This window comes from Schistocerca americana, chromosome 7 (assembly GCF_021461395.2).
Source record: "Schistocerca americana isolate TAMUIC-IGC-003095 chromosome 7, iqSchAmer2.1, whole genome shotgun sequence".
Lineage (NCBI taxonomy): Eukaryota > Metazoa > Arthropoda > Insecta > Orthoptera > Acrididae > Schistocerca > Schistocerca americana.
The window spans coordinates 379,523,501-379,548,803 of record NC_060125.1 but is presented as its reverse complement, the minus strand read 5'-3'; the positions used below and the strand labels follow the sequence as shown (position 1 = coordinate 379,548,803).

At 42.0% G+C, this 25,303-nt stretch overlaps 1 protein-coding gene across 2 annotated transcripts in view; it reads left to right on the top strand.

Moving 5' to 3' along the window:
- LOC124622042 overlaps nucleotides 1–25,303 on the top strand; it is a 171,685-nt gene that overhangs the window by 107,778 nt on the left and 38,604 nt on the right. For both annotated transcript variants that reach the window (XM_047147601.1, XM_047147600.1), the window contains one exon: nucleotides 22,161–22,235. In XM_047147601.1, the coding sequence (XP_047003557.1) occupies nucleotides 22,161–22,235 (75 nt within the window). The remainder of the gene's footprint in view (nucleotides 1–22,160; nucleotides 22,236–25,303) is intronic.

The following is a 25,303-nucleotide window of genomic DNA, read 5'->3' as shown; positions in this document are numbered from 1 at the left end:
ATAGCATTCACGTATCGTACAACCGTTACGCCACCTTCCATGACCACCAGCGGCTTACGTCGGCTCCACATAATGCCACCGCAGAACCGCAGGGAACCTTCACCTTGCTACACTCGCTGGACAGTGTGTCTAAGGTGTTCAGCCTGACCGGGTTGCCTCCAAATACGTCTCCGACGATTGTCTGGTGGAAGGCATATGCGACACTCATCGGTGAACAGAACGTGATGCCAATCCTGAGCGGTCATTCGGCATGTTGTTGGGCCCATCTGTACCGTGCAGCATGGTGTCATGGTTGCAAAGATGGATCTCGCCAGGTGAAGTTGCGCATCATGCAACCTACTGCGCACAGTTTGAGACGTAGCACGATGTCCTGTGGCTGCACGAAAAGCATTATTTTACTTGGTGGCGTTGCTGTCAGGGTTCTTCAGAGCCATAATCCGTAGGTAGCGGTCATCCAGTGCAGTAGTAGCCCTTGGGCGGCCTGAGCGAGGCATGAAATCGACAGTTCCTGTCTCTCTGTGTCTCCTCCATGTCCGAACAACATCGCTTTGGTTAACTCCGAGAAGCCTGGACACTTCCCATGTTGAAAGCCGTGTGTTTCCTTCCTGATGGAATGACTGGAACCGATGAGCTATCGGATGCGCTCAGTCTAATAGGCGCTGCTCATTCATGGATGTTTACAGTTTTGGGCGGGTTTAGTGATATCTCTGTACAGTCAAAGGGACTGTGTCTGTGACATAATATCCTCAGTCAACGTCTATCTTCAGGAGTTCTGGGAACTGGGGTGATGCAAAACCTTTTTGATGTGTGTAATTGAGATGTTTTTTTATTTTGACTATCAGTTTCGTCATTCGTAAATTCACGACATTCTGCAATATATGGCACTGTATGACAATATCGTTCAGTTTTGAGACATGCATATGGGGCCTGAAGATGGCATAGTGGAATGCCGAAACTCGTAATCAAAATAACATAAAATAACATCTCAATTACAAGGCTGTTGGCGAACTTCATTCATAAAAACCAAATCTTTCCAGCGGGTTGCCACAGGATGTAGCTTGATTCACCACCCATTTCCAGTCAATCTGTGTCCAACGGCATCGCTCTTTACCCCAGCGCTCTCCACATCTCTCTTAGCATTGACTACAAAAAATGTGTGTTTTCTAAGGAGCTACTCTTCCCTGTACCCCTTCTTTTTGACTTCCCAGGCACAATCGTTGTGCTAGCTGGACTTCGAAACTGACGATTGATTAATTCCACAGATTTCATATTTTTTCTAAGTGTCCTCCGCAATATTCGAGATTCACTCAGAAGATTTCATGCGATTTTTTATAAGTACCCTCCGCAATATTCGACGGACCCTGCCCGTTGGTATATAAGGTCTCCCTGGGTTTGGTTTGTGGATAGCACACTGGACTCGTATTCGTGAGGACGACGGTCCAAACCCGCGTCCAGCCATCAAGATTTACGTTTTCCGTGATATCCCTAAGTCGCTTCAGGTAAATTCCGGGATGGTTCCTTCCCCATCCTTCCCTAATCCGAGCTGGTGTTCCGTCTCTAATGATCTCGTTGTCGACGGGACGTTAAACGCTAATCTCCTCCTCCTGGACTTGTTTTAGCTATGGTTATCACTTAACGTTTCCACTTCGCAGTCACGTAATGAACTATCAGTCTGGCCAGGTGTAGAACGTTTGAAACATCCGGTATGAAACAGTCGCTCAGATGACATCCAATGACGCGTCCACGTTTGAAATCACTGAGATATCCGGACAGGTCCATTCCGCTGTTACTGTTTCTCTACTGACAAAACAATACACCCTGCCCCTCTTGACATCTAACGGTCAGTTCCGCATTACATCTCATCGGGTGGTGTATATCGAACAAACTGAGCACTTAACCTAATAACGGAAAGTTGTGGATATCATGCCGGCGACTAATTCTCACCTCCAGAGGGCGTCTTCAGTTGACGAGGAGACCTGTACGCTTTCTTTTCATTTCCTCTTTTATAACAGAAAAGTAAAGTAGTATTATTCCATTGTGCTCCTTTACGTGGAAATGGGTCATCAGTCACAAGAAGGAAAACCTAATACAACTGCCCAGAATCAGTCCTGTGAACACGGGCGCTTTCGAAAACCGTTCGCCCAATGGGCAGCTACTGGAGAATACATGCTCTTAAAAAAATGTAGCTATTAAACAAATATAGTTCTCTCTGGACAGCAGGAAACATTGCGTAGGTTGGTGATGGTCTTTGAGTGATACGAAGCGAAGATTATTAATTTATTTTAAATTTAGTTAATAAACCACCGAGGTCTTGCTTCGGTTCTTTTCTCCAGAACCCACTCGGAGCTGTCTGTATTACAGCCAATGTCCGTGAGTACTTAGCGAATCATGTCGGTCGTTATCGGTGACAGTAACTTGCGCCGCAAGCCTGGTTCGTTCATTTTGTTACGACTTCCCATAAACATAATACGGCCGTAACTCCAAGTCTTGCTCGTCGTCCCTGCGGTATAAGCATAATAAACGCCCATAGAGGGTCCTCTAAACTGCTGCAGCTAGACTATAATATTCGATGAAGAGCCAATAAATTTAGGCTACTATAATGCAGCTGCTCAACGAACGACGACTCACTAGTAAACAGGATGCTTTATTGGAAAAGATGACGAGGTGTTTAACGATCGGCCTTCGCCTGCTCCGTAACATAACCTCAGCCACTTTATTACGCCGTCTCACGCGATTCCGGAAGAGCGTATCAGGTTCAGGTACAAGTAATGCAATTTACAAGTCTGTAGTACCTACACAACAGTGTCATAAAGGTTAGTCTAATAATGTAGCACTAAATTCAGTAAATATACAAATGGTCTTCGGTGCCAACTGTCGGCAACGACACCGCCGTCGAGCTATTTGAGTACGGCGTATCAGTGTCTTGAGAACACTGAGTATAGAGCACGCATAGCGTCTTCTTCTCTGAATGGTTTAGTGCTCGTCAATAAAGAAGGGCATATATAGAGTATATAGAGTAGATTTCACTATATGTTTTCTTCCACACGAATGATGTCAAATTCAAATGGATGCGAAACCAGATGATATACGTAAAGGGCATAAAAACGCTATAATGCCGTCCGTGCACGCTCCACCGCAAAGTTTTTCTTTCCAGAAACATCATCTAGGCTGCGACTAAGCTGTTTCACTGCGATGTCCTTTCCTCGAGAAGAGAAATTTGGAAGGAGGTACTGTGAGGAGGAGATCAGCATGGCTGCCTCCCATGCTAGGGGAATTTTTTCGTTCGGCATTTTTTCCTCGGTGGAAGGAGTGCTAAGCAGTCTGAGGACTCGCGAGGTCAATTGACGAACTACTCGATCGATTATTAGCGTGAATGAATGTGTGTGTGTGTGTGTGTGTGTTTCTCTTTATTTTTTTGACGAAGGCTGCGTCCGAAAGCTAACCTGTAAGTGTCTTTTAATTGTACCTATCCGCAATTTAACGTGTCATCTTTACAGTAAGTAGCAATCTATTTTTTCCTTACATTGCTGAATCTAGAGAAAAAGCTATGATAGTAGAACCCTAGGTACAGCTGACCACGTCCTACTGAATGATCAGATTTGTTTCACGTTGTTAGAAGGGACACCATCTTCAGCGCTCCTAAAGCTAGAGTGAAAAAGAAAGTGCACATAAAGTACCCCAGCAACACAACGAAGCTACGTAAGGTCACTGAAAAATCACCATAAAGTTCGTCGTCTCCTCCACGTATTATTCATAACAATGACATATCCCTTTATTTTTTTTGCTCTTTTCTATTCTTCTTTCCATTCCCGTTCTAACTTCTTATTACTATCTCTCCTCTTTAATTATGATTTTCAGTACTTTGGCATTAATTAACTAGGATAACGTAAACTTCAATTCCTGTTCTTACATCGTTGTTTCTTATTTTTCCAGTACTCCTTCATCTTCTCCCCCAGCTTTTCCCTTTCATCTGTTCATGTTGTTCCCGATTTCTCACATCCTCTGTCTTGTAATCCCTCTAAATATACTACTTTGTTCTTAAAGATTTTCTTTCTGTTATCTACATTCCTTTGATATTGTTTCTTACCACTTCTTTTCCTATTTTTGTAATTCAAGAAATACAAGTAACACAGAAATGCAAGAATATTTGTTTTGTCTCTCTGTTCTGGATAATTCAGTAGAGCTGTCCAAGGAAACAATCATTGCTTTGCCATTACTTCTGACATTTTCCATATCTTTTCATAGATATCGTTAGCATCCAGCCATCTGTAATTTGCATAACACCCATTACGTTTACAATCAGCCGTCTTTCCAGTTTCTCCGTTCTGCCCAGCTTGTAGTTTATCGTTAAACAATTAAATGCATATAAACATTCAGGTCTACCAAGGTGTTACGCATTTCTTGTTGTAAATGTTTTTCGTCAAACCGTTTGCTCTTTCCTTTTTATCAGCTTGTATCATTATATTATTTTATTATAATTATTATTATTACTATTACCTGATACCCGCATTTCCAGATCTAAAAGCGTGGTAGTCAATGCAGTACAACACTAACAATGAAGGTACGTTTATTGCGAACACCAACTTACAGGATGAAGGGAACTTAACCCCTGGAGGGAACGAACTATTGTTTATATAAACATCGAATATTCCAGAATATACAAACATTACAAACATAAGAAGTTTCGAGAATCTTCCAGAAAAGATAAATATCGAATAACAAATCGTCGCTGGGCGCTGGCTTCAAACTAATGACCCGACGCACGCCAGCGAGCGATGCTAATCGCTACGCTGCATTGCATGGGGTGCGTATAAAACCATTATCATTATTGTTATTATCAGATTTCGTGTAATATTAGTTGAAGGTTAAATTTAATTTGCAGCTTTAATAGGTAATTTACTAATAAATGGGGAACAAGTTTTTATGTACTGAAAAACATTAAAATATTTCATTTATTATGCAGAAAGAATATTGAAAAAGTATTCATAAGAATGCAAAACTATTTTGTTTCAGTATTACAAAGCTGTAAAACCTACGTTACGAAAAGAACTCCCCAGTCATCCTGACGTAGTGATGGGTTGAACCAACTTGCTGCTGCAATGAACCACCAAATCTTTCTCAAAGTTTGCCGTCAGAAACCGATATAGGCTGTCTCCAAACAATGCACGATACAGAGAGAAGGACCTTTCAACATCTCGTACTGCATATGAATGTCATTAGCATACACATTTGCAGTTTCACGTACACCTACTTCTCCTTCCTAAACTTTGGCAATTTTGCACGTAATATGAAATTCACCATTTTTTTCGAACACATTTTTAAATTTATATGTAATAGCTTCCACTTTTGTACTCTAAGTGAACTAATTTTTTTCTCAATGTCATGCACTTCATCAACTGTCTTAGTTAACAAGCTGGTTCATGTTTTAATTTTTTGTCAGAGCGAAATAAAAAACTCAAATTTGAAGATATGTAATGTAAGACAATTCTTTTTTAGTGTACTATCGTTGAGTAAGTTGTGAAGAATTTCAACTGGATAAGCGTCATCCTTATTTGGTTCATCAACCCCTGATTTAAAATTCCCATAATTGTTTGCATAATACACTGCTACTTCCAATCATGTCCCCCAACGAGTAATTATGGGTCCAGGTGGAAGTGAAAGATCTGTAGTTTTGACTGAACAAATCAGTTGTTGTTGGCGCTTTTGCAAACTTATTTCTGTCATTTGAGATCAATTCGTCCACTTTAGGATACGATACACGTATCTGTTCGCAGAGTGTAGCCCATGTACTTACTACACACGGTATGTTATGACGTATGGGATGATTACAGAAAGGCATCTGTAACTAAGTGTTGAACTTAATCAGATTTCACCCCATTCGGCCGTAACAACAGTATATATTCTTTGAATAAGCGAGGCATTGTTACATGATTCGATGTTGATAGTTCTTTACATGGTAATAGAAAACACAGCTTGGAAACCGTTTCATCATTTTCTAGCACATCTACCAGAACAAAATCTGATGATTCGTCAATGCTTACCCAATTTTCTTTTTATTTCTGTATCGTACTCTGATCTTCCTTTGCATTTTTTCGTAACAGGCAAGCACATACGATTTTTTTAAATGTTGGTTCTTCTGGTGTTTCGAGATTTGCTTGTTTCGTGAGAGAAATTCTGAACCATGAGATTCTCGGTTTAAAGGGAAATCACACGAAAGAAAAATGTTGCACAAATCTGCATAATATTCGGAACTTTTTGAAACTATGATATGTGAAGAACCTGATTTGCCTAAAATATCCTGTCTAGAAGTTGTACATTCCAAGTACCCGTGGTCTAGGGGTTGCCGGCACGGTAGCTCAGCGTGTTCGGTCAGAGCGTTAGCTGCACTCTGTAATAAAAAAACTGAGTGAATGGATCAATAACGAACTTCAACGGGCGTCGGGAGACGTCCGCCACGAACAATTGCAACGAACTATAACGAACAAAATGAGATTTAAAAAAAAAAAAAAGGTAGCGTCTTTGATTCATAATCAAAACGTCCTCGGTCCCGGGTTCGATCCCCGCCACTGCCTAAATTTTGATAAATAATCAGCATTGGCGGCCGAAGACTTCCGGCATAAGAAGTCAGCCCCATTCTGCCAACGGCCTTGTCAAAGAGGGCGGAGGAGCGGATAGAGGTTCAGGGCACTCTCTTGTCCTAGGGGTGGGAAATTGCCCCTAAAGGCGGAAGAATCAGCAATGATCAACGACATGAGGATGCAGAAGGCAATGGAAACCACTGCATTAAAGACACGTAACGTGTATCCACAGGACATGTGGCCTGTAATTGAAGAAGTGTCGTGATGATCTCCCCATTGGCAAAAGATTCCGGAATAGTCCCCCATTAGGATCTCCGGGAGGGGACTGCCAAGGGGGAGGTTACCATGACAAAAAGATTGAATAATCAACGAAAGGATAACGTTCTACGAGTCGGGGCGTGGAATGTCAGAAGCTTGAACGTGGTAGGGAAACTAGAAAATCTGAAAGGGAAATGCAAAGGCTCAATCTAGATATAGTAGGGGTCAGTGAAGTGAAGTGGAAGGAGGACAAAGATTTCTGGTCAGATGAGTATCGGGTAATATCAACAGCAGAAAATGGTATAACAGGTGTAGGATTCGTTATGAATAGGAAGGTAGGGCAGAGGGTGAACAGTTCAGTGACCGGGTTGTTCTAATCAGAATCGACAGCAGACCAACACCGACAACGATAGTTCAGGTATACATGCCGACGTCGCAAGCTGAAGATGAACATATAGAGAAAATGTATGAGGATATTGAAAGGGTAATGCAGTATGTAACCGGGGAAGAAAATCTAATAGTCATGGGCTACTGGAATGTAGTTGTAGGGGAAGGAGTAGAAGAAAAGGTTACAGGAGAATATGGGCTTGGGACGAGGAATGAAAGAGGAGAAAGACTAATTGAGTTCTGTAACAAGTTTCAGCTAGTAATAGCGAATACCCTGTTCAAGAACCACAAGAGGAGGAGGTATACTTGGAAAAGGCCGGGAGATATGGGAAGATTTCAAATAGATTACATCATGGTCAGACAGAGATTCCGAAATCAGATACTGGATTGTAAGGCGTACCAAGGAGCAGATATAGACTCAGATTACAATATAGTAGTGATGAAGAGTAGGCTGAAGTTCAAGACATTAGTCAGGAAGAATCAATACGCAAAGAAGTGGGATGCAGATGTACTAAGGAATGACGAGATACGTTTGAAGTTCTCTAACGCTATAGATACAGCAATAAGGAATAGCGCAGTAGGCAGTACAGTTAAAGAGGAATGGACATCTCTAAAAAGGGCCATGACAGAAGTTGGGAAGGAAAACATAGGTACAAAGAAGGCAGCTGCGAAGAAACCATGGGTAACAGAAGAAATACTTCAGTTGATTGATGAAAGGAGGAAGTACAAACATGTTCTGGGAAAATCAGGAATACAGAAATACAAGTCGCTGAGGAATGAAATAAATAGGAAGTGCAGGGAATCTAAGACGAAATGGCTGCCGGAAAAATGTGAAGACATCGAAAAAGATATGATTGTCGGAAGGACTGACTCAGCATACTGGAAAGTCAAAACAACCTTTGGTGACATTAAAAGAAACGGTGGTAACATTAAGAGTGCAACGGGAATTCCACTGTTAAATGCAGAGGAGAGAGCAGATAGGTGGAAAGAATACATTGAAAGCCTCTATGAGGGTGAAGATTTGCCTGATGTGATAGAAGAAGAAACAGGAGTCGATTTAGAAGAGATAGGGGATCCAGTATTAGAATCGGAATTTAAAAGAGCTTTGGAGGACTTACGGTCAAATAAGGCAGAAGGGATAGATAACATTCCATCAGAATTTATAAAATTATTGGGGGAAGTGGCAACAAAACGACTATTCACGTTGGTGTGTAGAATATATGAGTCTGGCGACATACCATCTGACTTTCGGAAAAGCATCATCCACACAATTCCGAAGACGGCAAGAGCTGACAAGTGCGAGAATTATCGCACAATCAGCTTAACAGCTCATGCATCGAAGCTGCTTACAAGAATAATATACAGAAGAATGGAAAAGAAAATTGAGAATGTGCTAGGTGACGATCAGTTTGGCTTTAGGAAAAGTAAAGGGACGAGAGAGGCAATTCTGACGTTACGGCTAATAATGGAAGCAAGGCTAAAGAAAAATCAAGACACTTTCATAGGATTTGTCGACCTGGAAAAAGCGTTCGACAATATAAAATGGTGCAAGCTGTTCGAGATTCTGAAAAAAGTAGGGGTAAGCCATAGGGAGAGACGGGTCATATACAATATGTACAACAACCAAGAGGGAATAATAAGAGTGGACGATCAAGAACGAAGTGCTCGTGTTAAGAAGGGTGTAAGACAAGGCTGTAGCCTTTCGCCCCTACTCTTCAATCAGTACATCGAGGAAGCAATGATGGAAATAAAAGAAAGGTTCAGGAGTGGAATTAAAATACAAGGTGAAAATGATACGATTCGCTGATGACATTGCTATCCTGAGTGAAAGTGAAGAAGAATTAAATGATCTGCTGAACGGAATGGTCTAATGAGTACACAGTATGGTTTGAGAGTAAACAGGAGGAAGACGAAGGTAATGAGAAGTAGTAGAAATGAGAACAGCGAGAAACTGAACATCAGGATTGATGGTCACGAAGTCAATGAAGTTAAGGAATTCTGCTACCTAGGCAGTAAAGTAACCAATGACGGACGGAGCAAGGAAGACGTCAAAAGCAGACTCGCTATGGCAAAAAAGGCATTTCTGGCCAAGAGAAGTCTACTAATATCAAATACCGGCCTTAATTTGAGGAAGAAATTTCTGAGGATGCACGTCTGGAGTACAGCATTGTATGTATGGTAGTGAAACATGGACTGTAGGAAAACCGGAACAGAAGAGAATCGAAGCATTTGAGATGTGGTGCTATAGACGAATGTCGAAAATTAGGTGGACTGATAAGGTAAGGTATGAGGAGGTTCTACGCAGAATCGGAGAGGAAAGGAATATGTGGAAAACACTGATAAGGAGAAGGGACAGGATGATAGGACATCTGCTAAGACATGAGGGAATGACTTCTATGGTACTAGAGGGAGCTGCAGAGGGCAAAACCTGTAGATGAAGACAGAGATTGGAATACGTCAAGCAAATAATTGAGGGCGTAGGTTGGAAGTGCTACTCTGAGATGAAGAGGTTAGCACAGGAAAGGAATTTGCGGCGGGCCGCATCAAACCAGTCAGCAGACTGATGACAAAAAAAAAAAGTTGTACGTGAGACTGCTTTTCGATAGTTACCATCTACCAAATGCTGTGAGACTTCGGATATCTTGTCTGCATTCACTGCTTACTCACATTTCTGAAAAAATAGAATTCTTCCATCAGTTGAAAAGATGCCACTACGTTCGGCAACGTACTATTTCGGCATTATATGGCGGCCAATCACTTCACTTAGGATAACGTGTTGTATAGACAATCTGATTTAAGCGAGACGTTGGTAATGATTGAAGACTGTTGAGTATACTGCGTCAGCCGTCCCCATCATAAATACAAATTTCCCCATACAGATAGCGAGGCAGCACGTGCTGTGAGAACTCACTCACAACGCAGTATGTTTAGGAATGAGGTTCATTCAGAATACGTTCTCATAATATGACAACACTTCAGACTTTTTTTCCTGCAATTTAAAATTTGTGACAAAGAAAAGTGACAGACTGTATTTTTAGCAAAATTATTTAACATATTTTTTCTACAGAAAATATTACAAAAACGTATACTTTTATATGAAAAAATTCGTATACGATTGGACTGTGCTCTTTCGCGAACTTCTGTCTTAGTTACACATATTTAACGACAAGCATAAATGTGTTACATAAAAATATGTTCCTACCAATAACTTATGGCTGCAAGAAAGGAGAGGCACACAACTACTAGTAAAAAAAAAAAAAAAAAAAAAATTGTTCAAAAGTGTGTCAAATCTTATGGGACTTAACTGCTAAGGTCATCAGTCCCTAAGCTTACACACTACTTAACCTAAATTATCCTAAGGACAAACATACACACCCATGCCCGAGGGAGGCCTCGAACCTCAGCCGGGACCAGCCACACAGTCCATGACTGCAGCGCCTCAGACCGCTCGGCTAATCCCGCGCTATTAGTCTCAGTTCCGTTATTCTTACAGGTGTATAGGCAGAAGGAAACCTTTTTGTTTCCTTATGCCTATACACCTGTAAGAAAAGATGGTGACATGTCCTACCGCGAGTCTATTGGATCGTAACTGAAATGCACTGAAGGTGGCTATTTACAGCCGAAATCTAGATTTGCAAAAATAATGAAAGCTAATTGGATTGCAACTGATAACAGTGTGCCTCTCCTTCGTTATAGTCTACGATCGCTGTGCGCAACAGTTCCCTATGGAATCAAAGTTGGTTACTTATGGCTACTTCTTAGAAGGAAAAATTACAGCAGTGTACCCTTGCTGTTTCAGTAAACAACGGTACCAACGTTTGCATTTCTTGGTACTACGTTCATTTCATTATGTCATTAAAAGGAGCCAGTTTAGTGAGATGGGTGTTGGAACATCGCCGGCCGTAGTGGCCGAGAGGTTCTAGGCGCTAGAGTCTGGAGCCGCGCTACCGCTACGGTCGCAAGTTCGGAATCCTGTCTCGGGCATGGATGTGTGTGTTGTCCTTAGGTTAGTTAGGTTTAAGTAGTTCTAAGTCCTAGGGGACTGATGACCTCAGAAGTTAAGTCACATAGTTCTCAGAGCCGTTTGAACCATTTGCTGTAACATCAGTAAAGATAAATAATTGTAAATAAATGGTACTGATGGGAGTTGTACAAGGGAAAAGCTGAGAAAGTGCTAGTATGATATGAAGACGTGGTGCTGCGCCTATCAATCCATTCTGACATCTGTTGACATACACAAAAAAAGTAGTAGGATAGTCACGGCAATAAGATGCAACATCAGATCTCCAAGCGTTTATGTGCTGAAGCGCGCCATGGTCAGCGGGATGGCCTGTAAGTCAAGGGGATATCGCCTGATGCAAGTAGGTCGGCTTAGAGGGATATACAGCCTAAGCCTGCAGCCGTAGCACTCGCAGAGTGGACGCCCCACTGCTGGATCTGTGGGGCCCTTTCGTCACGCAATCAAATTGCGCTCCGCCCCCCCCCCCCCCCCCCCCCCCTTACCGCCCAACCACTGTGTCCGCCGCGCTTGGCCCTCACATGCGTGCACGCAGAGGATGCAGCGCGCACCCACGCCTGTTAATTAATTCAGGCTTACCTCGAGCGGGCCGGGACGGTACACAAACCCTTTTCCCGGACTGCAGCGGCAGCAGCCTTCCCTTCCGGAATTTACGGAGAGTCCGCGGCCGACGCAGCGGGATTCGGTGGAGATTACTGTTAAAGTTTCAGTGCGGCGGATGGATGGATGGGGCGCGCTCGCACACGGCGCTGGGTGGGGGGTGGGGCTTAAATATTAAGGCCGGCCTCTCTGGGCGGCTGCAGAATTATTGACGAGGCTCCGGAACGCCGGAATGCCCTCTGGGAGCGGCGGCTGCGGTCGCCGGGGCACGGTGGCGGAGGGCGCGTCCACGTCAGGGTGCTCAGCGCCCGCTAAAGGCCGCCGGCCTGACAAATTCTCTTTAATTCCACGACGCGAACGCTTTATTGGATACCCTGTGAAACGCGATCCACATAAAATTCTGCAGACTGTCGGAATGTTGTCAGTGTAAATCCAGCCCTCTGTGGCGGTAATACGTAACATCGCAGCATCGAGTTTACGGGAGGGGACAGGGGGAGGGCAGTGGCGGGGTGTATGTCCTGGTTCAGGGTTGTAGAGGACCATTCTGTTTAAATTCCAGAGAGTGGCAGAAAAAAAATGGTCCAAATGGCTCTGACAAGGGAACCTCCCCATCGCACCCCCCTCAGATTTAGTTATAAGTTGGCACAGTGGATAGGCCTTAAAAACTGAACACAGATCAATCGAGAAAACAGGAAGAAGTTGTGTGGAACTACGAAAAAAATAAGCAAAATATACAAACTGAGTAGTCCACGCGCAAGATATGCAACATCAAGGACAGTATAAGCTCAGGAGCGCCGTGGTCCCGTGGTTAGCGTGAGCAGCTGCGGAACGAGAGGTCCTTGGTTCAAGTATTCCCTCCAGTGAAAAGTTAACTTTTTTTATTTTCTCAAAGTTGTGATCTGTACGGTCGTTCATTGACGTCTCTGTTCACTGTAATAAGTTTAGTGCCTGTGTTTTGCGACCGGACAGTAAAACCGTGCGAATAGTAGACGAAAGGACGTGCCTCTCCAATGGGAACCGAAAACATTTGATCGCAAGGTCATAGGTCAACCGATTCCTCCACCGGAAAACACGTCTGATATATTCTATACGACACTGGTGACGGAATGTGCGTCACATGACAGGAATATGTTGTCGACCCACCTAACTTGTACACTTTGGCGAAAGCGTAAAAAGATTCTTCTACCTTGCCCGATTTAGGTTTTCTTGTGGACATGATAATCACTCCCAAAAATGATGAAAACATAAGAGTTTGTCACATAAACTGCAACAAATGAATGCAACAGTTTCACATTCCCACAGTTTTCCCTATGCTCTGTCAAAATATATGTTTTTAATGTTTTCAAATTTTTCCGTGTATAGACCGTCAAATCCTGTATATGTCCAAGCAAATCTGAATATGTGCCGGAATTTTGGAGAGCGAAGTTGATTATGTGTGAGTGCCTGAACTTTGATAATTGTCTGAAAATAAAAAAAAATTATACTTTTCACTCGAGGCATAAAAAATTAAACTTTTCACTCTAGGGAAGACTTGAAGCAAGGACCTCTCGTTCCGCAGCTGCTCACGCTAACAACGGGACCACGGCGCTCCTGAGCGTACACTATACTTGATGTTGCTTATCTTGCGCATGGACTATTCAGTTTGTATATTTTGCTTATTTTTTTCATAGTTCCACACAACTTCTTCCTGTTTTCTCGATTGATCTGTGTTCAGTTTTTAAGGCCTATTCACTGTGCCAACTTATAACTAAATCTAAGGGGGGTGCGATGGGGAGGTTCCCCTGTGAGCACTATAGGACTTAACATCTATGGTCATCAGTCCCCTAGAACTTAGAGCTACTTTAACCTAACTAACCTAAAGACATGACACAACACCCAGTCATCACGAGGCAGAGAAAATCCCTGACCCCGCCGGGAATCGAACCCGGGAACCCGGGCGTGGGAAAGTGGCAGAAAGGAAACCAACTAGCTCATATCACCACTGAAAGAGCGTGGAAATACGTTCCGATTACACAGCGTGACAAAAAAAGTGAAGCACCTAGAAGCCATGGTGGATTGTCAATGTGGTCATCAGTCCCCTAGAACTTAGAACTACTTAAACCTAACTAACCTAAGGACATCACACAACACCCAGTCATCACGAGGCAGAGAAAATCCCTGACCCCGCCGGGAATCGAACCCGGGCGTGGGAAAGTGGCAGAAAGGAAACCAACTAGCTCATACCGCCGCTGAAAGAGCTTGGAAATACAGTTCCGATTACACAGCGTGACAAAAAAAAGTGAAGCACCTAGAAGTCATGGTGGATTGTCAATGTAACTTAGTACACGCACATACGAGCGGAGTTGCAATTATCTATGGCAGGTACACCAGCCACCAGGGTGCATTCGTGTTGTTCGTATTTAGTGCTGTTGTCCAGTCAGGATGGCATATGTGGTACGTGAACAGTATCAGATACAGCGTGATCGCTCTCAAGGACACGGAGAAACCTCCTACTTGTATGAGACAGGGTGATGAACAGTTGACGGGTCTCCATTTGGCCGGATGGTTGAATCGCGCAATATTCGCAGTTCATGGGCACTGAACTGAGACAGTAGCCCGATATTGTATGACATGTGAAAGTGAGTGCTGGCGCATTTGACGTCGTCGGCCACACTTGGCCACCACAAAGAAGGTTCGCCGTATTGGACAGCAGCATATAGTAACCTCTTCACACAGTCGCTTGACAGCCGTCAACGCATAAAGCACTGACTACAACATTTTGTGTTATCCTGCACCATTGGCCTTACACTAGCGACAGCCAGATTAGGAAATTACTGACCGCTGCGTAGGCTGCCGTTAAGACCACAAAAGCCGCGCGGGATTAGCCGAGCGGTCTTAGGCGCTGCAGTCATGGACTGTGCGGCTGGACCGGCAGAGGTTCGAGTCCTCCCTCGGGCATGGGTGTGTGTGTGTGTTTGTCCTAAGGATGATTTAGGTTAAGTAGCGTGTAAGCTTAGGGACTGATGACCTTAGCAGATCAGTCCTATAAGATTTCACACAGATTTGAACATTTTTGAACACCACAAAACAAACGGTTGCATTTGGTGTGGTGCTGTGACCTGGAAATCAAGGACTGCTTACAAATGGCATCGCATAGTGTTCAGCGATGGGGTGATCATGGCAGTGACTGGGGAGAGGTCCCATTCTTCCAACGTTTTGCAGAGAGACAGCGGCGTTACTCTTGGCATTACGGTATAGGCAGCCATCGCGCATGGCTTCAGGCCACGACTGGTAGTGATTATGCGTCACGAACATCACATTCTTTTACGTGGTACCTCTCATGCGACAGTGCTATCGTGCATTTTTCCAACAGGATAACGCCCGCTCATACCTGGCAGGTATTTCTATGAGCTATCCTGTGAATAGCAAGATCTGTCCCCGATCTGTGGAACCAGCTCGGACTTCAGCTGTGTCACAGTGACAGAATGCGGGCTATCAAGAACCAGCGCCATCTTGCTTCAGAAGAGAATATAATAGCTTTATCAGAAGAGAATATAATAGCTTTATAACACCCTTCCCGGCCGAATCATGCATGCTTCCAAAGAAGCCGGGCTGAAATGTCCTATCGGTAAGCGAGCGCGAAGTACCAATTTCTTTGTACATTTCCCCCATGGCATTGTAATCACTGACATAACATCACATACCCTCAGCCCGTGAAGTTTCATTCGATTCCTCATCCCCTTCTGCATACTTTTTTTTTTTTTTTATATATATACGAACGAGCAGTGTATTTGGTGTACAAGAAGATGCGGACTGCTCTGTGAGATAGTTTAATTTCACTTAGGTTTTTGTATTCTTCTTGAATCTTATTCACGACAACGCTCTGTGATGTGGATCGTCGAAAGGTGTACAAATAAGATAAAATGAGCCAATGGAAGTCTTCGATACTACCCGTCGGCTTTCACCGACGACGTCATCAATGTGAATGAGTTAAGGTCTAATCTAAATCTGGAAATTTGTGATGAGTTCCTATGGAACCAAAATGCTGAGGTCATCGCTCGCTAGGCTTACACACTACATAATCTAGCTTAAACTGACTTGGGCTCAGGACACACACGCACCCATGCCGTGGGAGGACTCGAACCTCCGACGTGGGGAGCCGCGCGGCAAGGTCTAATATAAATCGAATATTCTTAACATAAACAACATAACAAGAACTGAAGTTATTCTCATTAAATAGCGTTTGTTGCCTTCACCACTTCAAAACCAGACTGTTACCTTTCAGTCCTACCCAGGCCTCAGTATAACTGAGATTTTCCATTGACGGGAGCTCACAACCGCACTGTCAACTTTCAGCCTAAACTAAACATCGAGCTACGGTGCACCACAATTTAGATTCCTACGTATAATATACAGTCAAAGTAATCTTGAAAATAATCTGTTCTCGTTCTGTTTGTGCAGTTACAGTGTAACGAGTTACAATATATTTATGTGACCGGTGAAATCCTATGTACAGGATTTGTTGGTTTAACTGGCCGTTTTCTCTGTGAAAACACGGCTGTATACTGACCATTTACACGACTAGATGTTTTAAATCTTAATCGACAACAAAATTCGATAAATGTAGGCCAGATAAATACTGTTTCCTCAGGTATTCGTCTATGCTGCAGATGGAGTTCTCAGTCAGAAATAATTTTAATCTGTTGTTAAAACTTTTCATTATCTGCTAGCACATTTAATTCACGAGGAAAACTGGCAACTAATTTTATGATTGCATACTTTGCTTTTTTCTGTGCAGCAGTAGGGTTAAGCTAAGGACAGTGGACGCTCTTTTTCTTGGTAATCTTTTATTCATAGATACTATAATTATTTTCAAATTCAACCTGATTCCTAACAACAATCTTCAAAAGATAGTATATGCATTCTGAGGCCGTCGTAAATAAGCCTAATTATTTAACCAAATCCTACCTGAAGTTAGAGGATTGACTCCAAGTATTATACTTACAACGCGTTTCTTTGCAATGAATGTGTCTATAGGTGTAGTTGCTCCAGACAATCTTTATGCTTCAGCGGACGGGAGAAAGACGAAGTAAGCTAATTTTCTAATACTTTCATAGCCAAAATGTGCAGACACATCAAACGGTGCTGGATTCACGAGCTTTAGAGAATCAGCAATGCTTAATATACAATTCGAATTTTGATCAATATGCACGCCCAGGGGTTTTGAGTAATCAGTTTTACACACTTCCTATTTCCCTTCGTTGACGATACTTACTACAATCTAAAAGTCGTTGATAAATCGGTGCAGTACCCTAAGAGACAATCATCGACTTTAAAGACATCCTCGGAATCACAGCTCAACCAAATTCAAACTTTAAAATAATTCGTGAAAATACAAAAAAGTGAAAATTGTACTAAAGTCTGTTAAACGTTCCATTTACTACAATGGACGATCACTACACAACGTGCCACAAATCTTCTGAACTGATGGAAATATTTCGCTACATAAACCAAGATGACTGCTTGAGGGAAAACAAGGGGCGAGAAACTATATGAATGAATGATGGTCTACGCGCGTAAGGATTAGACTGAACAATAATCCAACGCGTCATTGTTAAGTGGAGCTGTAAGCATCCAAAGATTAGTTTGAATACTACAGTGCTACGCTAGGCATGTTTCTACTGAATGCGGTTCGCTCTGATCCTACCTGACCAACATTGTAGGAGTACCCACATGTTATCATGGAATATGCAACACGGTGAAATAGCGTCTCTTCTTTTCTTTCCTTTTTAAGGTGCACAAAGCGAGCGTCCCGAGAAGTTCGAGTGAAAAATTTGTATCTATCAACTGTTGACCCGAGTCACGTTTCTAGTTCCCAGTTGCAGGTTGCTTATCCAAGGACTTCCAGAGTTAGCAATAAACTGATTTTCAATATTTCACGTAATTATTGGCCAAATTTAAAATTTTTTAATTCTGTCATAACCAACTCATTGTAAATGTCTCGGCTGGAGGACGATCTATGAATTCAATGTAAAGAAAGCTTCAGATATGAACTTTGGTCTTCTTTTACCGCATGTAGGTGCACTGGATTACTGGTTACCGCAGGACCAAACAGCCATGTTAAGAGCCACTCGTACAGGTTACGAAACCATGTTGCGTGATAAACGGCACATTTGTTTCCGTACCATCGTAACGGACTCATAATAAAAAGAGAGTAGAACATTAAAAATGGTAACTGTGTCCTCATGGTAAGACGTTTGTACTAATGTAACACATCATGAAGTGACGCGTGTGTCTCGGTGGACTGCCAGCTACACATCTGAAGCTTTCTTTGAGAAGTTTGATCTTATCTTAAAGATTTACAAAGTAGGTCAAGTATTAGAAACTGTGTACATGTCTCGACACAGTGCAACTCACGGCGCGCAAATACCCCGTCTATATTCATCCAGTAGGCCTACTTGAGAATTAGAGCAGTCAGTGATCAGGAAAGAACTGTGCACATGATTTCAAATCCTTACGAAACCCGTTCTTACTGAATACCCTTAAAATGATCGAAGAGAAAAGTTCATCGTGTACTACATTTTCGTTGTTTGTGCAGTAAAACTGTAGCATCAGGAATGTTCTAATTTATTGCTTCTTTACTACTAACTCTGTTACCAACACATTTTCCATACGGTATACAGATATACTGCTGACTGTATCTGCAAAGTTGTACCAAAAAATGGTTCAAATGGCTCTGAGCACTATGGGACTCAACTGCTGAGGTCATTAGTCCCCGAGAACTTAGAACTAGTTAAACCTAACTAACCTAAGGACATCACAAACATCCATACCCGAGGCAGGATTCGAACCTGCGACCGTAGCGGTCTTGCGGTTCCAGACTGCAGCGCCTTTAACCGCAAAAGTTGTACCATTTTACGACACATAACTCAGGAGAAATTACGTCACAAAAATTGAGATGCGCGAAAAACTAGTTTTTTTCTTAAAACTCAGCGTAAATTAGCCAGACGGCTCTCATGAGAGCACATGGTAACTTCCAACAGACCTTTAACATAATTTCTAATCTTTTAGAAACCTCTTCTCGCGTACATGCTTTATGTCAAATATAGCACATGAACTCATTTGTAAAGAAATTGGAAGCCTGAAGCTGTTCTATACACGGAAGTTCGAGCCTTTAAAGAATCGGGGACTTACTGATATAGAATTAAACAGTTATTAATTCTGGACTCTTAGTCCACCATTTCGTCGTCAGCTATTATTTCCGATAGCAAGTAAAGAAATATGCACGTGGCGATACGAGTTTCTGACCATCTGGACAATACTATGGGCGAAAAGAAGAGAGAATTCAGAAAATGTAAACGAAAGAGAATTTAGTCTTTACATTACTCCACATGATTTTGATGGGCAGCAGGCGTAATTTTATGTTCAATAACTTAACTGATATCTTCGACAGCGTGGTATTTGTTTGATTATTTTATTTCACGTTAGTAGAGTACTAGTTAAGCGTCTACATCGAAGAAGGTTATTGCAGTAAAGGAAATTAGCATATTTTTTTAAAGAAATTATCAAATTGTTTCATGTTGTATTAATAAAAAATAGCGGAAGAGTCAGAAGAAATACTATCACACCCTCTGTTCTGAAAGTCATTTTCCCACTGTAGAACTGTCGGGTAGCTAAAATGTGGCCACATAGAATATTGGTCGAGCTTGTAAAACATTCAAAAACAGGCAAGCAAAGACAGTCACATATTAGTACGAACTCTTTCTGTACTGTACACAGTATACAGTCCGTTACATGTCTTTTTCATATCCTTCCTCACTAGGCGTAATATGTGAACGTTTTGACGACAGTAATAAAATTAGACATATGTAGAGTCGATGACGTCAGTGAAATAAGTTCTTACCCCACTGTTCTTTTATTTATACATTTTTTCTGTTTTACGCATATTGAAATACGTTCTATTAGCCTGAGACTCAACTCACATTAGAGTAAATGACTGTATTTAAATACATTACAAATTCAGTAAAAGCTTTGCCAAGCTATGCAAAGAAACCTTTACAGGACATATGTTCTTCAGTGTATGGACGGTGTTTCGAAGTGTTTCCGTCAAACGTGTAAGGGTGAGAGATCATGTCATGGGAATGTAAGAGATTTATCCGGGCTAGCTGGGTCTATTAAGCAGGTGTGCTGCATCTTCATATTACCTACCCCAGTAAACTGACATGATTATCGACCAGAAAATCTGCATATTGTGTCTTACTAAGCGCAGAAAGTTAATTTAGAAGCGAGCTAGGAACACGATTATCCCTTTCCACTCAGAGCATTGATTATATTGTAGGCAACACATAATGCATACACACTCCGCAGTGTATCTACAACCTGCCGTCAATCAGCGGCATAACCATTGTCGAAAGACACCTAGCATTGCTGGTAAGTGTCAGATGTTTTGTATCGAAAAAAAAGTAGTTCCTTAGAACGTGATCTATCACCCCTAGACGTGTATTGCAAAGACTCTGAAAACTCGTGGAGTTTATGGACCAGAAACACCTTCAAATACTAGGTGTAAGATTTTCGTATTCTCTCGCTCGCATGCTCAAACAACTAGATCTACGGAAAAAATGAACAGAACCTTGTTGTAGGAACTTTAACGTAGTTGAATCTTGTACTGCGATACTTTTTCGCTAGAGGCCGAATTATTCAACAAAAACGTACAAAAGTGACCTTCAGATACATTTTTCTTGAAAACCATGTCCTCCAGCGAAAACATATTCCACTACAAATTTAACTTCATTAAATTTTCTACAAAAAGCTCCTGTTGATTTTTTTCTGTAAGATTAACAGTTTGTTTGGATGTTGCAAGCGAGAGAATATGAAGTATCTTACGTGGTTTTTTTTTTAAAGGTACTGCGGGTTGCGTAAGACTTATCAGTAGGGACAACTGAATGAACCTGTACTGTATACAAAGGTTGGTCAGCAACAGTCTAACAAACTTGTAATGGTATTGCAGGGCAGATTGTACTGGGAAAGATGTGTTAAGAAAAAAAATCGAAGCATTGTGCCGTTTCCGATTTAATTAGCATTGAAGTTAGCCGGTCAGGTCGCTGCGTGCGCACATTCAAGCAGCTTGCTGGTGACAGAGTCGCCAAACGAGCTCTTCGTTTGGTCCCCTAAAACCGAACTGGAGAGCGGCACAAAAATTGGACATGGGGCGGTAGTAAGGATGGACCCTGAGCCAAAGGCCGAGCAGTGTCGTGCGCTGCCATACACGCTACGAGAAATACTGACACTAACTGAATCTGACTGGCCGCTTGAATAAACGCGCACAACGGCCTTATTGACTAACTTCCATGCTAAATAACTCGGCGCAACGTATCGAATTTTCTTCTTGAGAATTATTTCTCAGCACTAGTCTCCTGCAGACTTTTTATGACTACCCCGTGTATGTTTGACTAACAAAGATTACGTTTTGACGATTATAAAACGAGCACCGGTGTTTATGGAGATGTTTTTGTCAGTAACATGTACCGCACACGGTGATAACAGGCTTGGAATGGGGTACTCTTTATCGACATCACAATACCCAACTTCCCAAAATAAGGACAATTTCACAACGATCAGAATTTAATCAAGCTAATTTTTTCGACCTGCTTAAAGTCCCAGACTAAATCTTTTCGAACACTGATGTATTAGGCAAGTTGGCTGATGAAGTCGGCGATAACATTCCACCCTGGTACAGGAAGAATATAAATAAATTTCACCTTCAGCGTACTAATGCTTAGTGGAGACCTCCATGACCGGTTACATGCAATAATACACGAAGACAGTGATAACGTTAATGGTGTTATGAATGACATTTTTGGAGTGAAAAATACTGAATGACCGGGAATGTTTTGGACATATATTGCATTTTTCCGTTACTTGTGCTGCCAGTACGACCATTGCCATCTGCTTTATCTGATCTGTAATCCAGAAAGAGTACATAGTTTCTAGCGAGCGTTGCATCACAGAAGTAACCCACTGAAATCATACACAGAGTAGCGGAATTCAAACCGTCATTGCTTAATCGGTATTTAAGTTCCCACTGGTGAGCGGTGTTGCGGTTCTGTCAACAGACCCGCGTCCGATTTCAACCCGCACCCTTGCTCTGCCTTGTACGCAATATTGTGTTTGTGAATAATCTTAAAATCATATTTACGTTCATTCATGCTTTAATTTTCAGTCCCAGTTTCTTTTATTAGGGAAGGTAGTTTTCCTTCAACATAGCCTTTTTTGTTGACATCATAGCTGTTGTTACGTTTCGTTTTTATTCATTATTAATCCATGACGCTTTCTTGTTTCAGTGTTGGGAGAACTGCGAGTTGTTGCAGTCTGATTGGTCGGTGTGGGGCTCCATGTGCTCCGAGCAGAGTGTCTGCGTAAGTACAGCTGAAGCTGATATATAAATATATAGCTTTTTCTTCTTAGGACCGACCACATGTTCCGTAAACAGATGGATCAGACACACTGTATTTTGGAGAGGTCTTGGTCTGTGTCAGTCCCCCAAGTGCTACACGATTATTTAAATAGCAATGATGAAACTAGTTTCTCTCAGGTCTGTCCACAGCCTCTTAACGAGTATTTTGAATCTGTGATTGTGCCCGTTTCAGGTGAATAGTGGATTGAATATGTTGCAAAAGAATGCACTCTGGAGGTACTAACTTGAATGCTGCAACGATCCTGTCACACACTACGCGGACATTTGAAATTCCATCTTGTAGCAGACTTCTTAATTGTGTTGAAGTTACATTCGTCCTTCGGGTGCAAAGTTTCAATTTCATTGACATTATATCAGCAACAAAGCTTTGCAACTGAAAAGAAATGTAGGTACCGAGTAGGCGTTCCTATCACACACAACTGTAAAACGGTAAATGAATATGTATGTCTCTCTAGTATAATGAAATATAAAATTATTAACAGCCGACCAGTTGCAATGGATAAAGAATTCTTTACCTAGGTTTCAACAAATTTAAATTTGTCTTCTTCAGAAGGTGGCAATTTTACATTAGTATGGACTGATGTATGATCGCCGTTTTTACAAATGTCTGCATAGATCCATTTGTCAGAATTAAAATATAGCCCTAAAAATTATTAACAGCCGACCAGTTGCAATGGATAAAGAATTCTTTACCTAGGTTTCAACAAATTTAAATTTGTCTTCTTCAGAAGGTGGCAATTTTACATTAGTATGGACTGATGTATTCTGAAGAAGACAAATTTAAATTTGTTGAAACCTAGGTAAAGAATTCTTTATCCATTGCAACTGGTCGGCTGCTTATAATTTTATTACATGGAACCGTTGTTGTTGTGCAGCTATGTTTAAAATAATGAAATATGTAAGTTTGCAAATGTTCCCATTGTGACACTTTCATGTGATTATTAGATGATTTTTCTTTTCATCGATACAGCAATCATAAAAATATGGCGTGGTTTGGATAGAATATTTTGGATCAGAAATTGCTACATTTCGATACGTGAAGGCGTTTTATGCAGCGTTCTAGCTCGATTTCCATATCTGACAGAAAAATAAGTCAACGTTTGAAATGTACTTGTGTTCGAATGCTACAGAATACATACTTGACTGTATCGAATTTGCACCCTGTACACGATTTGCCTCTCTAGTTTCGTTCATTTTTGTTGCTCGCATTTGGTTTTGACATATAGTGAAACCTCATTGCTTTCTGCGTTAATCCTGTTCCCTACCGTTTTCCACACACATTCAATTACTAAGTACGTGATCAGAAATATGACCTTCGTATCTGAGAGAAATTTCGTCTATTTGAAACAAATTTTAGATTCATAAAAATTCATCTACCGTACAAGGCTTAAGTCCCCCATGATAACAGCTACTGCTTTTTAGAAATAAAATATTCCGCCTACAAAACGTGACGTAGAATGCGATTAACACGAAGTTAACTCATGTTCATTTGATATGTAAAATGATTCTACAAATTTTACAAACTAAGTATTGTTAATTCTAATCGGACTTCGGGGGTACAGATTTAAATCCCGATATCTGTTCATAATTATAGCTGTTCTACCCTGCTCGTCTTCTCATTCATAAAATAGTAGCTCACGAATTTCTTACCATTTTGCTTACTACCTGTCCTTCGTCCTGATAACGTTTCCCCACAGCAGGAACTGTGTAACTGTTTTACTTTCTACGTAATTACTCATCTTATTTCGTATGTCGCTGGCATATGCCAATAACACGATAAGAAATCGTCTAAAATAACATGAAGATGCGAATGATTTTTGACAGCTGGCCAAATTTGTTACTTTGAAAGGTTTGTTGAAGCGACTAGAGGCTATCGTATAGTGAGCCGGCATTTTCCCGGCCATTGGCATACTTTTATATTAATTTCATTAATGAAATTCTAATGGCGATATCGCACTGATAATGCCAAAATGTACCCATTCCCAGATCAAATGTCACTGTATGTTAAACGAACAGTTTAGGTGTGTGATTAGTAGCGGTAAATGTGCTTCAAAAAGATGATTATTTGGGCAAGAAATTCGGTTACTGTGACCCGTCCCAGACAGGACTGATGTTCCAACACTGAGATGGTATGGACATGTCCGAGGGATGAAGGAACAACGATGGCAGCAGTGTTTACTCAACTGATCTTCACCACGAAGAGGAAACCGAAAGAGGCCAATGGGAACGTGGACGGTAACTATAGCCAAAGCCGTGGGAGTGAGGGGTCTATCGGAAGAATGGCACGATAGAATTTTGTGGGATCTGAAAACAGGAAACTGCTGATAAGCGGAAACGCACGGTAAGGTAAAGTAAGAAAATTGACTCAGAATTTCGTCAGACTATCTTTGGTCCTCCGTTTGAGAAATCGACATCAGGAGACAGCACGGAACCCAGAGACTGTAACAGAAATTGGTAAACTGGAGAACGTTAGCTGCGTGTGAGGCTGAGCTTGTGTAGTGTCTCAAAAACATATTATTTAGCATAAATCGGCGAGGAAAGTAGCGTAGGCACGGGAAAGCGGTATCAGATGGAGGACCGCTGACAGATGACTTGGTCGTTGCCTGTCACCCGGCCGGGAGGCGTCTGCAGAGAGGGCCGTGCGCTGAGCCCGCAGACTGCTTCCACCTGTTGCGCCGCGACAAGTTGTCTCGTCCAGAGGCGGCGTGACCCCGCTGCCCTTGACTCCTTGTCACAGCACAGCACAGCGGCGGACGCCTTGCCACCTGTTGCTCTGCGCTCTACTATTACTACCTTCCACGTCAGCTGGGGACGGCGATCTGTATTACCTCTCTTCACGACAGCGCGTCCGTAATTGTTCCAGTTTTGCTCTGGAGCCTCTCCGCGCCGAACTTGCATGGTAGCCAGCATAAAAAGTTCCAGTGCCTCGACTGAGAAAGGGTTTTTAGCAATTGCGGATGAACAGAATGTGGGACTGTCAAGTTTTTCATACGTCTGGGTGTGTGCTAT